This window comes from Limulus polyphemus, unplaced genomic scaffold, assembly GCF_000517525.1.
Source record: "Limulus polyphemus unplaced genomic scaffold, Limulus_polyphemus-2.1.2 Scaffold2072, whole genome shotgun sequence".
Lineage (NCBI taxonomy): Eukaryota > Metazoa > Arthropoda > Merostomata > Xiphosura > Limulidae > Limulus > Limulus polyphemus.
The window spans coordinates 171,435-194,822 of NW_013667682.1; the positions used below are offsets into that span (position 1 = coordinate 171,435).

The 23,388-nt window shown below is 32.8% G+C and overlaps 1 protein-coding gene and 1 long non-coding RNA gene across 4 annotated transcripts in view; one reads left to right on the forward strand and one right to left on the reverse strand.

Moving 5' to 3' along the window:
- The window catches only part of LOC106465852 (pleckstrin homology domain-containing family A member 3-like), a 22,125-nt gene extending 6,287 nt beyond the window's left edge, over nucleotides 1–15,838 (forward strand). For 2 of the 3 annotated variants that reach the window (XM_013926094.2, XM_022393805.1), the window contains exons 4-8: nucleotides 1,962–2,114; nucleotides 5,885–6,012; nucleotides 6,846–7,049; nucleotides 8,523–8,569; nucleotides 14,425–15,838. In XM_013926094.2, the coding sequence (XP_013781548.2) occupies nucleotides 1,962–2,114; nucleotides 5,885–6,012; nucleotides 6,846–7,049; nucleotides 8,523–8,569; nucleotides 14,425–14,461 (569 nt within the window). In that variant the 3' untranslated portion in view covers nucleotides 14,462–15,838. Of the gene's footprint in view, nucleotides 1–1,961; nucleotides 2,115–5,884; nucleotides 6,013–6,845; nucleotides 7,050–8,522; nucleotides 12,043–14,424 lie in introns of those variants that run through there. The other variant, XM_013926095.2, reaches the window with a different exon arrangement.
- Nucleotides 15,839–20,497: 4,659 nt separating this feature from the next.
- On the reverse strand, nucleotides 20,498–22,430 carry LOC111087373. The gene is made up of 2 exons (XR_002612073.1): nucleotides 22,299–22,430; nucleotides 20,498–22,202 (listed from the first exon to the last, which is right to left on the reverse strand). It is a non-coding gene; the product is annotated as an uncharacterized LOC111087373 (long non-coding RNA).
- Between the last annotated feature and the right edge of the window lie 958 nt (nucleotides 22,431–23,388).

The following is a 23,388-nucleotide window of genomic DNA, read 5'->3' on the forward strand; positions in this document are numbered from 1 at the left end:
GTCTATTTTACAAAATAATGAAAATGAAATTTCTAAGTAATAGTTTTTCAAAGAGACTTCAGTAATATTTTGTGTTTATTTCTCTTCTTTTTCAGGGACCCTTCTGTCATTTTTATATGGATCCCACTCATTTGTGGGTGTTGACTTGCCAGGTATGCTTCTTTCTAAATCCTCACTAGCTACCAATCGACCAATTAAAAAAAAGAAAGAATTCCTGGTAGCAACGAGCTCTGTTGAGATGGGGGGTTCCCATAAGACCACCTTGTGTGCTTTCTGGGTGATAAACAATTATATCACAAAAGCAAATACACTACTGGATCCCCACTCTTGGTCTATCATAAGTAAAGCTTAAGGGGATTTTGCCCATCCTTTCCGAGTCCTAGATTGAATAAATCAGGGTTGGTTTGCTTTTCAAAGTAGGGAACTTGGTAACCTGGTTCACCTATTACACTGTCTCTGGAGCATTGTTCCTCGGGACTCCCCAATGTGAGCATCTCCCCCACCCCCATTTATCACAGTGGAGCATGGGAGTCCTTACCACTCCCAGTTTCCAGTGGCTGGAGCGGTGGGCAGAGGTTTATTCCTCCTGAGTGATGCTTGAACTCATTATTCCACTCAAGGAAAAGAGGGTGAAACTGGATGCCCTCCTCCCAATAACCCTGGATAGTTTTCCCAGATGTATGGTAGGAGACGGACCAGCCTGTGTGGGAGTGTCCTCGTAATTCCTGTTCAGAGATGACTCTTCACTATATGGTTGAGTTGAGTGTGGTTCTTATTTTTAGTCATTCTCTTCATTTCGATGATCATGGAAGAGGGTCCTCAACTTCTCATATTTCCACACTTATAGCACCAATTCCTGTGGCATTGGTTAGACTTGGTTTGTTCCACATCCTCCTCATCATTTTGGGGTAGGAGGTGTTACCTTGCCTTTCAGGTTGAGGAGTTAGGATTTCAGTTTGTAATCCCAGGCTGGGTAATCTCTGTTTCTTTAGGTTGAGTGAGGTGTGACAGATCCCATAATTCCGTGTTCAGTTTGTTGCATTTTGCGCCTCTTGGGTTCCAATAATACAACATTACTAAACAAGACTAAATACAAAGCTGTCTTCATGCCCAAGCTACTATGCCTTGGATCTAGATTTGGGTCGACAGCCCTATAATTTCAATAGAAAGACATGGGACCTCGTCTGCCTGGTTGGGGCCTGAATGAATTCATGTTCTTCTAATAATGTTAGGATTTTGTCTCTGTAGCTGGTCAGCCTTTACCACCCAGGAATTGGATTTCATATTATCCAGGCAAAGAGCATACCTGTTCCAGAAGTAATGATGACTCCACCAGTGTGCTATTACTATATCTCATTTTCGCACATTTCTTTTCTGTGCAGATGCTTTCTTTGTGTATCTTGCCCTCACTCCCAACTTGTCAATATGGGATTCTAGCTAATGTGTGAGAGGAGGTAAGTGTTTTAGAAGTTAGTATTTTTTTCTGCCAGTCTGTATTTCAAATAGTATTTACCTCCTCTCACACTCTCTTGCCCTTCCTCCCCATGAAATGGCTGGTTTTGGGTCTGCTAATTGGACCGTCTTGAAAAGTGTATAAGAAGTAATAACGGGGAGCTTATATATAGATCTTGGTCAATATAGTGGAGTATATAGGCTGAAGCAAGTGAGATAAGATTCATACCAATGCTTAGATAGACTTGGAAGAGAAACTTTTGTCAGGATAAGGCTAAAGTGTGATTGGAAATATATTGTCATTAGAGGAAACTGGTTAACTTTATTTAACTAGTAATAAAGGTTATTTATAAAATGTTTAAAGTACTTCTGTCTATTCTATGTACTACTGGGGAGGGTTGAACAATTTAAAGTGTTTTTCTTTTTAATTTTTATTCTCTGTTTTACAAAACATCCTTTCAGAACATAACAATAGATCCAATAGAAATATAATAAATTGTTTTCAATAGTACACCAGACTGATCAAAAACGTCTTGACTTGGTGATCCCTTCTGAACAACATTTTTACCTACGAGCATCATCTCCACAAGAACGACAGCAGTGGCTGGTTGCCTTGGGAAGTGCCAAAGCTGCTCTCAGTTCCCAGCAAAAGTCACCAGCAGGTGAACTAAAACTTAATTTATTATTGATATTATAAATTAATTTACCCAGTTTCTTCATTTTATAGAGTTTCATCTACATGTGTTTGTTGTTATTCAGAACTTCTAGTGCATACTGGAGAGACTTAGATAATTTTGTAATGAAGTTAGAAAAAAACAACCTTTCCTCTTAAGGTAATATAAAAAGAATTTAAATTGGCCAATTTTTGGCCATTCTGGCTTCATCACGGCTAGTGGAACAAGAAACATTGGTGGAAATAAAAAGCTTTTTTCATTATTGTTATCTGGGGTGTAAAGGTAATTTTTGTTCTAACTTTATTGCCAAAATGTTTTTTGTTACTTTGGATTGTTGCCTTAGCTTCATAGGGCCTGTTATTATTGGTTATTTTGTAAGAGCTTCAGTTGTATGAAAATATTATACCAAATATTTGAAATGTATTTTTTAAAACTATTAAAAACATTTTGATTGTTTTATAACAAATGGTGTATAATGTAATAAGTTTGTTGAAAAACAATTAATTTATTCCTTCTTCTGCTTTTGATATTCTCATACCTCATAGTTTTATGTTTAAAACAACCTCTTGTAGAACACCTGTGGAGCTATTGCTAAGTTCTCTTTTGAAGTTGAGTTTTGTGTCAGTTAGCAAAATCTGTTTGACAATTGTTCTACTTATGCTGAAGTTGGAGAATTGGCACATATGTAAACAGTATTTGTATCTAGTAACATGTACAGTCCTGTCTTTACCACATATGTAGAACAATATCTGTATCTAGTAACGTGTACATTCCTGTCTTTACCACGTATATAGAACAATATCTGTATCTAGTAACGTGTACATTCCTGTCTTTACCACATATGTAGAACAATATTTGTATCTAGTAACGTGTACATTCCTGTCTTTACCACATATGTAGAACAATATTTGTATCTAGTAATGTGTACATTCCTGTCTTTACCACATATGTAGAACAATATTTGTATCTAGTAATGTGTACATTCCTGTCTTTACCACACATATAGAACAATATTTGTATCTGAAAACAGGTGGACATTCCTGTCTTTACCACATATATAGAACAATATTTGTATCTAGTAACGTGTACATTCCTGTCTTTGTTGCATATGTAGAACAATATCTGTATCAATTAACAGGAGTACATCCTGTCTTTACCACATATGTAGAACAATATTTGTATCTGAAAACAGGTGTACATTCCTGTCTTTATCACATATGTAGAACAGTATTTGTATCTAGTAATGTGTACATTTCTGTCTTTGTCGCATATGTAGAACAATATTTATATCTATTAACGTGTACATTCCTGTCTTTGTTGCATATGTAGAACAATATCTGTATCTAATAACAGGAGTAAATCCTGTCTTTACCACATATGTAGAACAATATTTGTATCTGAAAACAGGTGTACATTCCTGTCTTTATCACATATATAAAACAGTATTTGTATCTAGTAACGTGTACATTCCTGTCTTTGTTGCATATGTAGAACAATATCTGTATCTAATAAAAGGAGTACATCCTGTCTTTACCACGTATGTAGAATGATATTTGTATCTATTAACAGGTGTACAGTCTTGTCATTACCACATATGTAGAATATTTGTATCTAGTAACAGGTGTACAATCTTGTCTTTACCACATGTAAAATATTTGTATCTGTTAACAGGTGTACAGTCCTGTCTTTACCACATGTAATATATTTGTATCTGTTAACAGGTGTACAGTCCTGTCTTTACTACATGTAAAATCTTGTATCTATTAACAGGTGTACAGTCCTGTCTTTACCAAATATGTAAAATATTTGTATCTAGTAACTGGTGTACAGACTTGTCTTTACCACATGTAAAATATTTGTATCTGTTAACAGGTGTACAGTCCTGTCTCTACTACATGTAGAATACTTGTATCTATTAACAGGTGTACAGTCCTGTCTTTACCACATATGTAAAGTATTTGTATCTAGTAACAGGTGTACAATCTTGTCTTTACCACACATGTAGAACAATATTTGTATCTTGTAACAGGTGTACGTTTCTTTCTTTACCACATATGTAGAGCAATATTTGTATATAGTAACAGATGTACAGTCCTGTCTTTACCACATGTGGAACAATATTTGTATCTAGTAACAGGTGTACAGTCCTGTCTTTACCACATGTGGAACAATATTTGTATCTAATATTTAGTATATATTTTGTTTTTACTACACATATTCCAGGACATGTGTCTGATTACCTAGCAGTATGTGTACAACCCTGTCTCTACCACTTGTATAAAAGAATGTATATGATTAGCTACTTACAATCTGCCATTCTGTCTTTACCATGTGTAGAATGATATTTGTATCTAATATTTAGTATGTATATTTTGTTTTTACTACATATATTCCAGAACATGTGTCTGATCACCTAGCAGTATGTGTACAACCCTGTCTCTACCACTTGTATAAAAGAATGTATATGATTAGCTACTTACAATCTTCCATTCTGTCTTTACCACATGTGGAACAATATTTGTATCTAATATTTAGTATGTATATTTTGTTTTTACTACACATATTCCAGGACATGTGTCTGATCACCTAGCAGTATGTGTACAACCCTGTCTCTACCACTTGTATAAAAGAATGTATATGATTAGCTACTTACAATCTACCATTCTGTCTCTTACCACTTGTATAAAATAATTTATATGATTAGCTACTTACAATCTACCATTCTGTCTCTACCACTTGTATAAAATAATTTATATGATTAGCTACTTACAATCTACCATTCTGTCTCTACCACTTGTATAAAATAATTTATATGATTAGCTACTTACAATCTACCATTCTGTCTCTACTACTTGTATAAAATAATTTATATGATTAGCTACTTACAATCTACCATTCTGTCTTTACCATGTGTAGAATGATATTTGTGTCTAGCAGCCCTTTAATGCCTGATTTGGTGCATTCGTTTCTGGTGATGGTAAATAAACCAGTAGTAATTCTTACATACATTTTTTTATATTTCAGATTTGAAATTTATTCAGATAAAGAAGTTTAAGTTTTTAAATTTTATATGTAAAAATGTTTACCATTTTTCAACTTTTGATTTGGGGTTGTTTCAATGCTCTGCATATGAAATCTTTAGTATTTGTGAATTTCCTGAAATTGTTGAACTCAATACAGGATTCATACCCCTTTGTGGGAAAGCCAGAATAGTTTTTAACAAAATTTTAACATTGTACTTTCAATAAAAGTGTAGTTTTATTGACTTTAGGTGATCATGCTTTCTGAAAATCAGGTGTCATTATACCCCAACTTTGAGAAGTCATAAGCTTGTGGTTCAGAACACACAATTTTTTTGTCCTTTTCAACTGTTTAAGCCAAAATGGCTTCCACTTCATTGGACCCTTGCATAGATGTCGGAACAAAGTGATAAAAGCTTAGCTCGATGATATGTTGCTAAATAGAAAATACATTTGTAAACAACCACAGTTACAATGGGTTGTAAATAATAAATATCTTGTTAATTTTTTATGATTGGCTGTTACAAGGGCATTTCTACAGTCATGATAAAATCACAGTTACGGTAATGTGAACAGCCATTCATGATAAAAGAAATATGTTTGTGTTATTTACATTCATTTTTGACATGATAATCTGTTCTATTAAAGAACATTTCTGTGGGAAGCATACATTTTACGAGTAATGTTTAGAGTATGCTTTTCATTTATCAAAGAAAGTCCCGTATTATTACTTAACAGGCAAGGCAGGGCCAGATAATCTAAAGATGAAAAAATCGGAGTTGAGGCTTTACTGTGACCTCCTGATGCAGCAGGTTCACACAATAACATCGTCAGTTCAAGAACAAGATGTTGCACCTGATGTGGAGGTGATTCAAATGAATTACATAATTTATATTAGCTTTAGTCTTTTGTTGTAATACTAATATTACTTTGTGGTTATTCTTCACTGTTAAGAACGAGTGGAGGTGAGTTAAGATAGAATAAATATTATTTCAAATTGTGTTTTTTTGTTTGTGTTGGAAGTATTTTCAGTAAATTGTCTATTTATGATTTTTTTTTCACCAAATGTCACTTGATTTCCTGTCCTACGATAAGTTTCAAAACTAGGGGTAAATCCATGTAATTTTTAGATAATTATTTTATGCTTTGATCTACCTTTTTTTAATTTGTTTCTCATTTTCAAAAGCTATAATTAGAATTGAAGAAGTTGGCATGCCATAAAATTTTTTGCTAAGTTATTTTGATTAGTTGATTAAATTGCAAACCATTAACTTATCAATAACTTGTAAGCTCGGTTAAATCAGAAAATTGTAGTACTATAAGATTGATCTGTAGGTTAACAGTGTAAGTCGTAATAATAGCTCTGTGTGATAGGTTAAAAGTTAAATACAAAAAGCCTGCTGATAAAGCACAAATAGTTCAATTGGCTGCTTTATGTTAAAGCTATGTAAGAATTGCCAATAAAAAACATTTCTCCTTTAAGATATATTTCAAACTGATACTGAACTTAATGGAGTGAATATCAGAATTAAATTGCCCATAATAAGATCTTGAAGTTTGTGTGATTAATAAGTTTTCGTAGTTCAACTAACTGTAGAAAATATTAGAATCTAAGTTGAGTAGTTTTGTGAGGGAACTACAATATGACCATTTGTGGGACTCGGTTTAAGAATTAATTAACTTTATTTTACTCCTTCAGAAAATGAATGAAGCTGCTGAACTGCTGAGTGCCACTTGTGACACCTTTATTAAAACTCTAGAGGACTGTATGAAAATTTCTAATGCCAGTTTCACGTATGAACTTCCTCATCAACATGTTAAAGATTCGGCTCTACCTTCAGAAACTGCTGCTATCCCCGTTGGGCCACCCGTTGTTCCTACTTCATTACAAAACACAAAGAAGGTGAGTTTAAACCAGGTTTACTGTATATGTCACGTGTGCTTCATGTTCTTTATTTGAAAAATAGTTAATAATGAATTGGTGGCAGATAAAGACAAGGAGTGGAGGCATTCTGTGGTAGATAAGGGCAAGAAATGGGGAATTTTATGGCAGATAAGGCCAAGGAATGGGGGCATTCTGTGGCAGATAAGGGCAAGGAATGGGGGCATTCTGAGGCAGATAAGGGCAAAGGAATGGGGGCATTCTGTGGCAGATAAGGGCAAGGAATGGGGGCATTTTGTGGCAGATAAGGGCAAAAGGAATAGAGGCATTTTGTGGCAGATAAGGGCAAAGGAATGGAGGCATTTTGTGGCAGATAAGACCAAAGGAATGGGGGCATTTTGTGGCAGATAAGGACAAGGACCATGGACATTCTGTGGCATATAAGGGCAAGGAATGGAGGCATTTTGTGATAGAGAAAGTAACAGAAAAACACTTAGTACATTCCAAGGTTGATTAAAATCACCAGGCCTATATCAAAAAGAGTTACTGGCATCCATAGCATGGGTATCTTGCACATTGTAAACACATTGTGTGCTACAGCTCAGAAAACATTGGAAGAGGGGCAGCCCCTTCATCTAGTTATTGAACTAGTTTTTAAGCCCAGCATTGGTAAATACCTTCTCTGGTTCTGTGTGAAACTGGAAAGAAACATTAGAAATAAAAACTATACGAATGTATGTATATATACACACACAAAGTTAATGTTGGTTTTACATGTAGATATTATGGAATTCAGAATTGTCAGTTTAGATTTTTGTACTTCACGTAATTTATAGCTTTATAAAGTAGAATAATGTTGAAAAAAAACTGTTTAACTTCAGATGGACAGATCACATGATGTAGTGGCTAACATATTTAGTCAAGGTGTCAGAGAATTATTTGATTTGTGATCTACTACTGCAAAAGCATGCTCCACACTTTGTAGCTGTTGGAGTGATGGTTAAATACCACTATTTGAACAGACAGTATTAACCCAAGAGTTTACAATAGTTGCTGTTGACCAGCTGCCTTTTATCAGTCTGTCAGATCAAAATTAAGGATGACTGCACAAATTATGTGAAATTCTGAAACAAAAGCTTTCACTCAGTGGTGACCCCTAATGACAGGTTCATATTGTGATGATAAAGATTGATTTCAGGTTTGTTTAGTATAATTTTTGTTTTAGCCAACAGGTGGATTATATTTGATAAAATTGGACATGTTAAATTTCCCTGCTTAATTTGTTTTGTAAATTAGTTGCATGCTGTAGGGACTATAATCAATACTAACAAACTGATTATTTTATAGGCCAACCACCAAGTGGGGATTATATTTGATAAAATTTCAAGTCTTTTTAAATTGGACATAATTTCAGCAGGATATTTAACTGTTTTGTAAATTAGTTGTATGTTGTATAGACTATAATCAATACTGAAAAAGCTGATTATCTTATAGGCCAACAAATTGCCAGTAGGTGTTACAAGATCCAATTCATCTGATAGGTAAGCCTTCAAAAGTGACATCCCATTGTTGACCCTTTATTAAACCTGCCAATCACTTCATAACTTCGTAGAATGACATGTATTGATATTGAAACCATCATCGTTTTGATCACACCAATTGTTACTGATTGAAGTAATCTACACTTTTTTCTAGCCAGTGTCTTCTGTTGACATTTTTTTTTAAGTTGTACCAAATTTTATAGTGATGAGAAATAACTCTTGGGGAATTTTCGTTTTGGTTTTGATGCAAAGAAGATTTTGTCAATCAGAATGCGAGTAAGTGATATATATTTACAGATGTTTGGGTAGGTTTATGTTTGTAATGGGAATCAGGGTCTTGTTTAGAGTAGTCATTGTACCATATTTAGATAGATGAACATGTAAACAAGTATACTGAGCAAAGTAGAAGTAATTTTGGTTAATTTTCAAGCTTTTATAAAGCCTTGAATTTACAGCTATGATTTATGGTGACTTTGTGAGAATGTTTGCCATTGTCTTAGTGTAGTTGTACCACAATATCTTGTTTGTTTACTTGTATTTTTTAAACTAATTATCTTACCCAGAATAATATATTGTTTGAATGAACATGGCTGATGTTTGAGAATGTTGGAGAATAAGATTTAAACTTCTGATAAAATTTAAGTTATTCTTTCAATCAAACAATGGTCTGACCTGTTTGACCAGTCCATCTGAATAATCTTATATTTTATATAGTAGTTGTATTAGTTTTTTCTGTCTGTGTTTTTGAATTGGTGGGAACTAGTATTTAAATGTGGGAAATATGTCCACAGTGGGAAACATTGCATAATTTTAGATTGTTGAGAATAACTTCTCCCAAAAAGCTCTACAGCAAAGAGAAAAAAAGGGCTGATACATTAAAAAAGTGTGTCATCTGTAAAATTAAACACGAAGATTCATCTTGTATTAGAAACAAAATTCTGTCATTTAACTTGAGCCTGAAGGAGAACAAATCAATGTAACATACTGCAGTACAGTGTACATTAGGCCTTAGTTCCATCTTGTTACTTATGTGAAAATAGATGAATGTTACTCATATGACAACATAAAAAAAAAAGTGTTCTTTTTTGTCTCCATCCAACACTTCTGCACCAACACTGGAAGTCCTGACAAGTTAAAAATGGATGACATTTTGATTACTCAGTATATTTCTAGGTGTAGATGAGTTAAGCATTGATGTTAACTTGGTGTTATTAAAATGAAGAGCTGTCTGTTAACAACACAATAAAAAATGTTCCTCTCTCTCTTTCTTTCAAAATTAATCTTTGTTTGTTTTCAGTATCTTTTGGTAATTGAAAGCTAAATATTTCATTGCAAGAACACAAACATAAGCTATTGTTGGAGCAGTAATTCTTAGTATAAATAGCTTCCGTTTTGAATTACCCATTGTTGTTAAGAATACAATTAATTTAATCCATATGGATTTTGTGTGCTGTCATGTAGTAATTCTAGCATGTGAACAGTCCAAAGGAGCAATTGATTCCTGACAGCTGTTACAATGTCTCGGGTGATGCTAAACAGGTTTTCTTGTTCCCACAGTACACACACACAAATTTGGCCACATGCTTAGGTGAGCCCTTACGAGTTCTCGTGAACTTTTCATTATCCCAGTGGATTATTATCAAGGTTAGAAAGTGTTAGCAAGTTTGGCTTGAGTTATTCTTCATGAACCTTCCAGTGGATCAAGATTAGGAAGTGGGAGTGGCACACATATTTCACTTGTGGTGTTTTTCCTTTTGAAAGTGCAACAGAATTAGGCTGAAATGTTGTACACAGAAGGTAAATTCAGCCAGTGGAGATTTGAACTGCTGATGTAGCATTTGATGTGGTCTATGGCAGTCCAGCTTTCTCCATTATGTTCAATAAGTTGATGTGAATCCATCCAAGTTTGTGAATGACAGTCAAGGTACCACTCTTATTAAAAAGTTTTATTTCTCTGAAGAAGTGAAGTACTTTTCCACTTTCATCAACACTTCTGTTCGTTTGAGGATCATTGTTGACCATTTGTAGAGCCTAATGAATCATCACCAGGGAAGGGCCTAGAGCAGATATATATATGAAACAGCACAGATCTGTGAAGTAGTATTATAAAATGGTTAAGAGTCATATGAATCATCACCAGGGAAGGGCCCAGAGCAGATACAGTAACATATGAAACAGCACTGATCCACTAAGTATTATCATAAAATGGTTGCTGCAGTGGCACCAGCTGGTCCAGTTGTTTCCATTCAAATCTAATATCATGTAAGTTGGTATAAGTAAAGTGTGCTGCACAATTTTAATAGCAGCTTTTTTTTGTTTGAGTTGATAATCTGAAATGTATAATTTCATCTATTTGGAATGTCTAGAAGAAGTTGTTGCTCCGGAAGGTCCTTTTCCTTTTGAACTCTTGGAAACATTTTGTAGGTTTGGCAGCTGTGGTTGAAGTGCTTACAAGATCGTGACATTGACACACAACTTCACTGATTCCTCTGACTGACACACGGACCATATTTAATTGCCAGCACTTTGTCAACAAGCTTCTCTGTGTTGTGACCAGTAAATGGAATAGCACCCAGCATCAGACTCTACAGGACCCCCACTTGTAGTGGACAGTTAAGGATATGTATGGCTGAATACACTTGATCTCCATGTATCAAATATTTTGCAATAACTGTCAATACCATGTTGCACATTTTCTGCCTTTTTTTTTTCACTCTACAACAGTGAAATATCTGCATCCATAGTCTTACATAAAGGTACAATAAACCTGGGCTTCAGTGTAAACGAGTATTGCAAATCTTAACATTTCTTGCAAAATTCTTATGTAATCTTGAGGCTGTTCTTTTTGTAATACGAAGTGGATCGGAAATTAATTGAGATAAAGGACTCGTTATGGCCCTCTGGTGTAACGATGGTGCTATTACCATTGGGTTTGTTATGACTTGTTTTATTTGACCAGTCAATGCCCCCTTTTCCCAAAATTTCCCTGGGAAACATTGTTATGATAGAGAATTTATGCACAGTTAGTTATCAACACAATCTAAAACTGAATTTACAGTATCAAAGAATGAATTAAACAAATATATAATGATTTCAATAAACAGTAATATAGTGTATAATATTTTATTTCCTATGGCATAACGATTCCAAGACAACTACAGACGGGTTACAATTGACATTCATTGAAATACAATAAAACAGATTAAACTTGAAATCCCATATAACACGAGTTGTAAGATTTCTTTAAACGTTTAGTGTAATAACTTTCAGCAGGAAGACTGGTGAAAATCAACCAAAGGAAATATTTCCTCTCAACAGATTAAATGTATAAGTTAAAACTGGTATCAGTGATAGTTTCTAAATGAATTAAGAAAACAGACGAATAATGGGGTCATTTGCATCCTTGATAGCTAAATTAATAAAAAAGTAAGTAAATAAAGTACCACAAAAAATACCGAGTTACATTCATCAAATAGGAAAACCCAAAGCATCTCATAATGCAGCTGTTAATATTTTGTGGCTAATATTTTGAACATTGCAATTGTGACTAGCTAATTCAATAATAAAAACAGAGTATACTTTTTTATTAGAATCCTGTATTATTTAATGTTTTTTTTTAAATAGGGAACCTCTGCCACTTTTTTTTTTTATAACTCTGCATTGATTCACAGTGCTATATAAAATGCATATCTCATCTTGGTACATTTCAGGATAGTTAATATACCAGTTGGTACAACATGATAGCTGGTAATCCAAATGCCAAACCCCTTGTGTCATTCTCCAAGGGCCCTAAGGGTGCACTCCAGGTTTGTTGACCAATGGTTCACCAGTTATAAGTGGACACACTCTTATAGACTTTTTGTCAAGTAATGATTTAGATGAAGTCACGGACATTTATACTGTCTAGGAAAATTTATGTATTGTAATGCTTAGAAAAGATGCTAAGTCCTACTTCTACTAATGACAATGCAGTTTTAATACTGTGTTAATATTGTTTTAGTCATAAATTAAACAGTATTAAGCTCTGAAGTGTTTGGAAAATAAAAAATTTAAACTAAACAGAAATATTCACTGTTTATACATCTTATTAAGATACCCCTGTAGTTAGTTACTACTTTACCTAATACGAAAAAATATAGGGGCTTCCAAATCCTGGTTGCTTCACTGAAAATGTTAAATATATTTCTTATTATGATAAACCACAGAAGTACTGCAAACAAAAAGCATTTTGAAAGTCAACATAGCTGTGACTTCATCATCTAGACAACATGTAGGAGGTTAGTCAACATTCCAAGTATATTTGCATCACTGTTGATAGGTGACAGTGTAGTATATATATTTGATATTCATACAACAATGCAGAGGAGGGAAAAAAAAGTTTTATAAATGAAGATGAAAGAAATGAGTACATGGAAATTTTGAAAATAAATGATAGAAAAATGTTAAAAATTGTAAAAAATATTAAATTGGTAAATAAAAAAGGAAATATGGTAACATTAAGGAAAAAACAGGGTAAAATATTCATTAAAAGTTAGCACAGATTTTTCAGCAATGAAAAACTATTGTATTAGTCAAAGTAGTTGTCAAATTTCAATTTTCACATTATTTTTCTTGTTTCAACCTCTATTAGTTACTGTTGTGTGTGTGCCAGTGTCACTTGTTTGTTGCCAAAACACCATCACTGTTGCTAGGAGAATATTGAGAAGCAATAAATATCACATTTTTTTAGAACCATGTCAATAAACCAACAAAACTGTCTTTTGCTGTTATACCTGACTTTTAACTCGTGTACTAGGTGTTGTTATATTCTCCTCAAAGTTGTATACTCTTCCGGTCTTTCCTTTGGTAATTATTTTAGTTCATTTTGAATTTGTAGGAATTAATTTAGCGTTTGATGGTTCTTCCGATTTGAATAGAAACATAAAGTGATGAACACTAGCAGTATCCTGTGTTGGTAATAGTTTAAAATGGAAGTTAAGCCTACTGCTATTTTTACACTAACATTAGTTTTATATAGAAACTTTGAACATTGTACAGACTCTCAGTAAATCCAGTAAAATCAATCATTTTTAAATCATTAATACCTTTAGATAGTTTAATTAAAAACCCAAGTTGTTGAAAAGGTTTAACCAGCAGGAGTAGAGATTTATTAGTTGTGTGTTTGTGTTTCTCTGATGCTACCATTGAAAAGATGATAGCTTCACAGACAGACACACATGGTTATTATTTACAAGGAATAGTGTTGATAGGCAATATTTTTCTAACAGATGTTAAAATTTGCTAGCAAACAAATTTTTCAAGTTTGGTTTGTATAAGTAAACATCTTATATGATAATTTGATCTTATTATCATTCTACTGTTTTTGTAAATAATTGTATTAACTAGCTAAAGTGCTGTTAACTTTTTTTGAAGAAATTAGTTTCAAACCTGTGTACATATGTACGTGTGCTAAGCTGTTGAGAATAAAATTTATAAAAGTTTGGTTTTAAATTATAATAAACCTCTAGTCCCATGACACTGAACTTTTTACAAATTCCTGACATTCCATTATAATGTTGGGATATGTTTATTAGATCTAACAATATGATGTATTACAAGAAGCATCATATACAGTAAGCCAAAGTAGCATAGATATTGACTGGGATTACATTATTTGTCTTTTACATTTTTTTTTGTGTACATACTAAATGTATGTTGCATTAGACTTCAAATCATACTCGCAAACTTTGAGTAATTCAAAAATGAACTTTTAAAATTAGTTTTAAGGTAGTTAAGTAAATTATATTTTGAGTTAGTTGTAGTTAATTTGGGTTGTAAGACTGATTGCTTTTATAACACTTGATATATATATATAGTACATGGTCCAACTTAATAAATGTGTGTGTGATGTGAGAGAGTTGCTTGACAAGAAGACTGTTGAATTCGAGCAGCGTGCCATGCCATCAGGACTGTGGGTCAGACACGTCTTCAGAGTGGCATAGGTGTTGGCTTTGTTGAAACGTCTATTCATGTTAGTCTTTCATATTACTAACCCTGTATAGCGACTTGATTATTTTTATGCCGTTACTTTAATGATGTGATAAATGTACATACAGGTATCACAAAGTTTACACGAACACACCCAGAAGGATGAAAAAAAATGGTACTTAACTATCGTTTATGCAACCAGGAATTTAAAGCAGTTGCTTTGAATATACATCAGTGCTATTTATAAATATGTAGACCACAAACGATGATGTAATTGAAGAGTTTGTGTGATTTGACATCAGTAGTTAAGGAGTTTATGATTTGTATATAATAGACAATATTTTTCTCTAAACTTCCTGTTACTTTGTACTATGGCAAGTGAGATTGCTTGTAATTTCATAAAAACCCTACAGTGTTGTTATTTTTTTATGAATTAAAAGTACATGGGTATTGGGCGATGACTTTGAACCCATTACAGTTACACCCGTATGTAAGTCGGCCAACACAAATGCAGGCGAGAATGTACTATTAAAATCTTACCCTTATGTATGTGTTTTTAATTTTTAGTGTTGCACAAGAATGATTTTAGCCATTTTGTTTTTCAACACTTGTGCATAACTATTAAAACTGCTAGCTTCAACTCTATCTTTATAGATAGTGTCTAACCCGTTAGGCAGGCCCATTGCCATTATTGGAAGTGTGATGTCATAAGATATGTAAATTAAGTCAAATTATTTGTATAATTTGAATCTTCAGGTTATGCTGAACGTGTTTCCGTGCATCTTGGGCTATTTCAAATGGTTTTAGAGGTATACTTGATCTAATTAGACATGTATATAAATCTGAACATACTAAAAAAAAAAGTATGTGCCTAAAGGGTTAAACAAAGGTGTAAACATTCTATTTTGTGTAGGTAGTTTACTGTTGATTTTGTTACATGAATATATAAGTACTAGACTTGAAGCTAGATGTGTGGAATGAAACTGAAAGAATTCAAACTATAAAATGTTCTATTCACACACATGGATATTTTGTATCAGTGTCTCACTTCAAAATACAGAAATTTAATTTAGATATTGTTATTTGTTGACTGTAATTTTAATTTTGTTAAAAATTAACTTCTTTATGTGTGTGATATAAACGGACTACACAGATCTCACATTTTTTGATGTAGAACATTTTGTTAATTCATTTTTTTGATTTATTACTTCACTTTGGTATAATTGTATTATTATTTAACTTGTTGGAAGTCACCAGATGTTACTTTTCTTGGGAAGGAAGAAATAAAAAGTGTATAATCAACCTTTTGTGTTTATTTTTTGATAGTCAAACATTTACTTTTGAAGTCTTACAAACTTCAGGCACACCCCACTTTACGTACCTAACACAGTTGTTTTTCACGAAAATGGATACATACGTCAGTTGTATCTCAACAGGCTCAATGAACACTGATACTACTCGGCGAAAGGACACATTGGCATTGGATATGTCAGATGTAGTAATGTTTGTCATATTATAAAATATTCTTTACTTTCACTCGTGGATCTTGGAATAGAAATTTCGATGTAACTTCTGTTATTCTCCAGCCAGGGAAACAATGCGACTATATAGTTCTCTATTAGGAGATAAGGGTAATCTTTATCATAATCTGATTTCAGTACCCCTTTCTAAAAAATCAGTACATCCAGCTGCAACTTGACAAAACAGAGGAGTCAAATGTTAGCAGCAGTAACTAACATGTTAACGGAAGTTGTCAACAATAATGAGCATTTTGAAGGAAGTCTGTTCATTTGAATGTGAAAATGTACACTGTGTTTTTGTACGTGTAATAACAATTGCAATAGGTATTTAATAGAGAAATTTATTGTTCGAAACATAATGCGGAAGCATTATTTGAATTATTACAGAACTTCAAAAGGTTATGGGAATTTTGAGGTTTTGAAGAGATTTTATTTCAGTCACAGTGTTTTAGGCTAGTATTTGTTGTCAACAAATTAAAATTGGGAGAATATTATAACCACTTCATTAAATGTAATAAGCTGTTTCTGAAGATAAATAGAATGAAAATTATTTTAGTTCTGTCCAAAATAGCTTTAAGTGTTTGATATTTGGAATACATCATCAAATGAAAAAGTTTTGAAGAAATAGCTTCTTCGGTGTATGTTCCTAATAAATACATCAATTCTACACATATTTGTTAAATACTTCAGTTATTTACATATCAAAACAAGATTGGTCATATGAAATGCTTGAAGCCTCATGGCTAGTCAACAAAAACTAAAACATTTCCCAATTTTGATACTGAATGCCTGTTTAGCAGGTGCTTTGAGCACAAATTGTAGAGTGAGTCGCCTTTTCTGTACTGGTACTAGAGAAAAACTACATGACCCATTTGTATTGCCTTGACATCACACGTTGCTGGAGGTGGTGTAATGGTGAGGGAAAATGTTCTTGTAGTAGGAAACAAGTCCTTTTGTTAGAATGAAAAATAACATTCATAAGGTTCCTATGTGATGTTTCTGATCATGTTCATCCCCAAGGTGAAAATCAACATTTCACTGCACTTTTATTGTCCAAAATTAGGTTGTAGAGCATGTCAGTGATCTTAGTCATACTCTCTGGCCAACATAATCATTGGATTTAAATTTGATTGGTCTTTAGCAAGAGCTTGAACATCACATTAAGCACCAGTATCCACTATTAACGTCTGTCATCACCTACAGACAACTCCTCAATGAATAGGCTATGGGTGAATGAGATAGCATTTAAATAAATTAAAACAGCACTTTTGCATGCATATATATATATATATATATACACACACACACACACAAAATTGAAAGACGTATACAATAATTGGACAATAAATTATTAAAAACAGGAACCAGCCCTAAAAAGACTATATGTTTCAGTGTTCTATGTCACCATCTTGTGCAACACATGCCATGTCCAGGCTGTTATCATGACAAAAGGTGGCCTAACCATATATCAGATGGGAGTCATGCTCTATCTGATAATTGGGATCTTGACAACAGCTCCACAGCATGTTTCTATTGAAAAATGCTTGATATAAGGCTACCATGTCCAAAGCATCAACTTCATTCTTTCCACAATCCATCAGGTGTATGAGGATGACAGTTTCTCAGCACCTGTTCCAACAGCATACATAGGAACAGAATCCAGCAAGTTGACTGGTATGTCTTCCTATAGAATAGCATGAGTACTTGTTTCATTCATCCAGCTGCTTGAGGTATACGAGATCTAAATAGATGTATCATGGAAGCATTGTGTACACACGTAGTTTCTGTCCCTTTTCCGAATGGAGATCCTTTGTAATTAGGTTGTGTCCTGTTGCCTGAGACACATAGATAGTTTTTACCACTGACTTTTGTGTTCATGGATGCTCACCTATTATAAGATGCCACACTTTGCATACAATGGTTGATGTACGACTAGTTAGAGGTCTCCTGCATTGTCTAGGTTTTACAATACTATTAAATACACAGGATATTCATATCCTGGAAATTATAACTCTAAGATCTGAACATGTCATCTTTATAACATGAGTATATGAATATTTTGCATCAGAAAGGGCTTTTAAATAATCTTGCCTAAAGTGATCAACTTTCACTGACATCACACTACATAGAAAACACCACTGTCAAAGTGTAGTTCTGATGCATGCCGTTCCGACAACTTTATAGCGGTAGTTGTCACATAACTTGCTCATTTCTATACTCAGAATTGCTTTAATATAATGTATTCAACCCTCTATGAATTAAAAAACCTGAAAGTTTTGTGGAGTAATATGTGTCTAACCCTATATTGGAGGTGGTTATTTTTTTTTTATAAATTTCTTATTTAACTTTATAGTATGTCACCAACATTCTCAAGAAAACATTGGTTTAAATCACTGCAAGTCCATAACTGTGCCTGAATTTCATCACATACAATATAAACCAAATAAATAATTATGAAATGCTATTTAATATTTGAAATAAAATGAATTATTGCAGACTGAATGGTGACGTACAGCATTAATTCCATCATTACAATGTTTACTTGAGAATGTCGTATATAATTTGTTAATTAATAGTTTACCACATAATGGTATGTTGTTTTCTACATGCCACTTTTAGCACATGGAAAAGCCTCCGATTACATTAAATTTATAAACTTAGTTTATTGAACAAACTACATCTTTGATACAGAGATGGAAGTTTTAAAGATCCCTCTTCTCACCAACAGCTAATCCATCTTATAAATAAAATGGTTTCTTCTTCAAACCACAAAATAAACAACACTTTAAGGTAACGAACACGATGGAGACCAAAAATAAAAGCAAGTTTTACACAGGCGTTAGGGTAAAGTTTTCTCAACACTTATTACCAAATGTGCAGTGGTTTAATAGTTCTTTGATAACTTGTAAAAACGATTTCACATGGAATTCTAAGTAATGAAGAAAATACAAAGACCTTTACTCAATAAGACACACTGAGTGTAGTTCTAGTTATGATTACCTGATACAATCAAACACACACACACTGAGTGTAGTTCCAGTTATGATCACTTGATACAATCAAACACACACACTGAGCGTAGTTCTAGTTATGATCACCTGATACAATCAAACACACACTGAGTGTAGTTCTAGTTATGATCACCTGATACAATCAAACACACACACACTGAGTGTAGTTCTAGTTATGATAACCTGATACAATCAAACACACACACACATTGTACACTAAAGTGAGCAGTTTTAAAATAAAATGGAATTAGTGTTTCTGACTGATCAAACCATTATAAACTTGATAAGTTTTCTTACACATTACATGCTGCAGTGCACTTCAAAGCTTGTATTCACAGTTTCTAAATGATTAACATAGTAGCTTATAAAAAATCTTGTTTATTTAATTATATTAAGACCGTCTAGAGGTTCTTTAAAGTTTGAAATATATTACATAAATATTTAACATATAAAAAAGTTTAAGATTCGATTTTGCTTTCTTTAGATTTTAAGCTGAACAAACAATGTACATTTTAGTTGACCACTATTAGCTTGTTAAACTCGTTCTTCATGAAGATAAAAATATTTTATTGCTGTTGTTGTGTCTTCTTGACTTCAAAACATGAGTCGGCTATCTTATGGAATTTTAAATTCCATACTAGTAGATAAAACATTATTCTTTTTCTTGTCAACAATTGGAGTGCTATCTAAAGTTACAAGATGATACAAATGTTATGATCCACTGACTTTCAAAGTCCTGCTCTTATTATCGTTTTTGTAAATTATGCTTGAGTTTTGCTGTCTTTTTCTATTGTTACAGTTACTGATTGGGATATTATTAACCTTACAAGAACACAGAAGTGATCCTGTTGCAACACTACGTAACAATGCACATCTCAAAAAGCCGACAAGGGCAGGACACAAACACAAACCACGGTTGTAGATGGTAACTACAGAGTATCCTGTTGAGCCTCGATAACTCCTCCATTGTGTTTTTTCAAGCATTAAAGCACTCTTGTTGTTTAGATGTTTAACGTACATGTACAACAAAAGTAAAATGCTGTACAATCAAGGGTGTTAAAACTTAAACATCTGAGAATTTGACTGTAATTAAGCACAAAGTTACACAATGGGCTATCTGTGCTACTGGGAGCTAAACACCCGAGAACTATATCTTTGAGTACCCAGTATATATATATATATTGTGTGTGTGTGTGTGTGTGTTTTATTGTGTTAAATGAAAGTTTAACTATTTTACGTTATTACAAATTTATTGACAGGAGATAAGTCTTTCTTTGTTAACTTGTTATAGTTCATTTTAAGACACTGATATTAATGATGAGTTATTGTTTAAACACATCATTTTACCACAGAACATATTTCAAGTTTTTCGTTAAAGCTGCACTTTGTGAAACCACAGGAAACCTTGCTACCAGTGATCTACAAAGCTATTATCAAACCAAAAGCATATTTATTTCAACAAATCCATTATAATTAGTACAAAAACAAAGACTTTTACCATAAAATTAAGTTTACACCAGGAAAAACCTAGAAACAAAAGTTTTAAAGTACTGGTACCAATTACAAAATGTACATACACAAATATTAAAACAGGCCTCAGTACTTTACAGGAAAAACAGATTAAGCTGAATTTACATCATATTCAAAATAACAACCAATTAATTAACAAGTTCATTGAGTTTTCAAAAATATCTAACATGAACACAAAGTTAACTCTCTCTAAATATGCATGTAATTTCATTTGTCTCTTGCATGAGTTGCAATAATCTATAATTCTTTCACTTCAATAAAAGACACTCGTAAAACTCAAACTTTTATTCGAGATGTTTTAATTGTCAAGAACACTGCATAAATAGACTACGAATGAATTTTCTATACACAATTCAACTTTGGGGTGTTTGGACTGAGCAGTTGTTCTTGGCCATTCTTACAAAGATATAAACATTACATTGAAAATATCATGATTCTTTTATTCATCCTTTATTTAAAAAAAAAAAGGTTCACTTATCTTAACAAGTTAGTATTTTCACATCTTTAATCTTTCTACCAAATCTAAATTTTAAAGCATTAAAATAGTGCAAAAAAAAGAAGACTTGATAAAACAATCCATAGTAACTGAATGAATAATTTTGATTGAATTATTTCCATAACATAATAAACGTCTTTAGAAAACTCTTAAGCTAACTTTGAAACCAGTCCAATTTTCCTAGAACTTAAAAATATATGTATATTAGTGAGAACTTTACTAATTATACAAAATAATTCTTAATTTGGAAAAAGCCACCATCATAAAGATTTGCATTAAAAAACGGATAACATCTGTAAATTTCACAGATTTTCTTCCCGAAGATTCAGCACTTCTACAAGTTTGTTACATGGTGAAGTGTACAGTTGCATTGATACACAATAAAATAATTGTCAGTTTTTTTTTTTTTATGAGGTGCCCATCCATTTCAATCATGGTTTTATTTCACCAACACAGATGGTATGACAGGCAGTTAATTAAAACGAGCAATACACCTTTCATAATGTTGTCTCCTTTTGATAATGCTTGTTTTCTGATTCACATGAATAATTAACTAGAAAAACTCACATAAGTTAATATTTTTTCAAGGACAAAAGTGTCACTACAACATATTGTCAGTAAATTAATAAAATAAGTGAAGAAATGTAGTTAACTTACAAAACACACTGACAAAAAATTTACCTTTTATTCACCTATATTATAAATACAAGAATAACGAAGTATTATAACACTCGTCATGTGTCGACAAACTATTAACAAACAAAAAAAGGGGACTTAAGGTAGTCACGTTTACACGATGTCAAACAGAACTGTCGTTGTTCTTTCCAATTTTATTGACGGATGAACAAGTGGTAGACTATGAAGATTTCCTACATCTCATAACACGAGAATTAAGAACGTTTTTGGTTTCATAAAAGAAAAAAAAATAGTGGTACAACAAGCCGTTTTGAAAGTATGCAAAATATAAAGTTATATTAACACTAGGGCCATGGTAGGATTAAAAAAATTTTACACACACACACACACATGCAAAACAAAATTCTAAAAACTGGAACACTCACAACCATAGATATACGAACACCGGTGAGATTTGTTTCATCTATGCAAACCTGTATTAAAAACAGAAAATTGAATAGATAGGTTAACCAACATACAAAACTAGTTCAGACAAGAACACCGGTGAGATTTGTTTCATCTACGCAAACCTGTATTAAAAACAGAAAATTGAATAGATAGGTTAACCAACATACAAAACTAGTTCAGACAAGAACACCGGTGAGATTTGTTTCATCTACGCAAACCTGTATTAAAAACAGAAAATTGAATAGATAGGTTAACCAACATACAAAACTAGTTCAGACAAGTTTTCGAAGAAAGATAATTCAATGAGAAATTAAAGATCGTAAAAGATCTTGCTTTTGATCAAGTTTAAGATCCACTTTGAGAACTTTATAAATTAGATGTTTGTAAATAGTCTTTTACTTTCACTGAATACTCTTTTAACACTCCCACAAAAAATGCATTTTCTGCTTAACTGAACGACTTTTAACTCTTTTATCTTTTAAATCTTTCAACAGTACACATAAAAACCAAGTTAGTTTCACGTATCCTGTCTTTGTTCTATCCATCTATCTCTACAGAAAGTATCAACTTGACCATGAATACATAAAGAATATGCTGGTAGTATCTTATCACACGTCGTGGCAAAAACAGAACAAACAAACCACTTTTCAACAACTTTAAAGGTTCAACTTAAAAAGTATACTAGAAGGTGAAGGATATGGCATCCAGTAACAAAGGCTGAATAGACCGCTTTAACATTCTTATATTTAATAGATGGTAAAACCTTACAGACTCTTTGTATATATTCGTCCATACATACTTTTTTTTCATAACTTTGATGCAGGTTTGTGAAAAAAAAAGTTTTCTGCCTTTGAAGTAGAACTTAAATCCCCATAGAAAATCAACTATCCAATGATCATTCACAGTAAACAAAGAAGTTAACCTTCTCAGACAGCTGTACGATATCAACTGTTGGAGAAGGTACATCATCCCGTATACTCTTTGAACGGAGTCACACTGACACAATTCATTCTGAAGAGACAGAAATAAAGGCAAAAAGTATATATAAGGTTGTTTTTATTCAGAACTTACACATTTTTCAAGACTTATGATCAAAACTCTAGAATAAAAGTAAGATACTTCTACTCAAACCAAAAGTTATTCTAACAACAACAACTAAACCACAAGATATTGAGTTGTTAAACAACTAACATTTGGGGATATTTTCTGTTT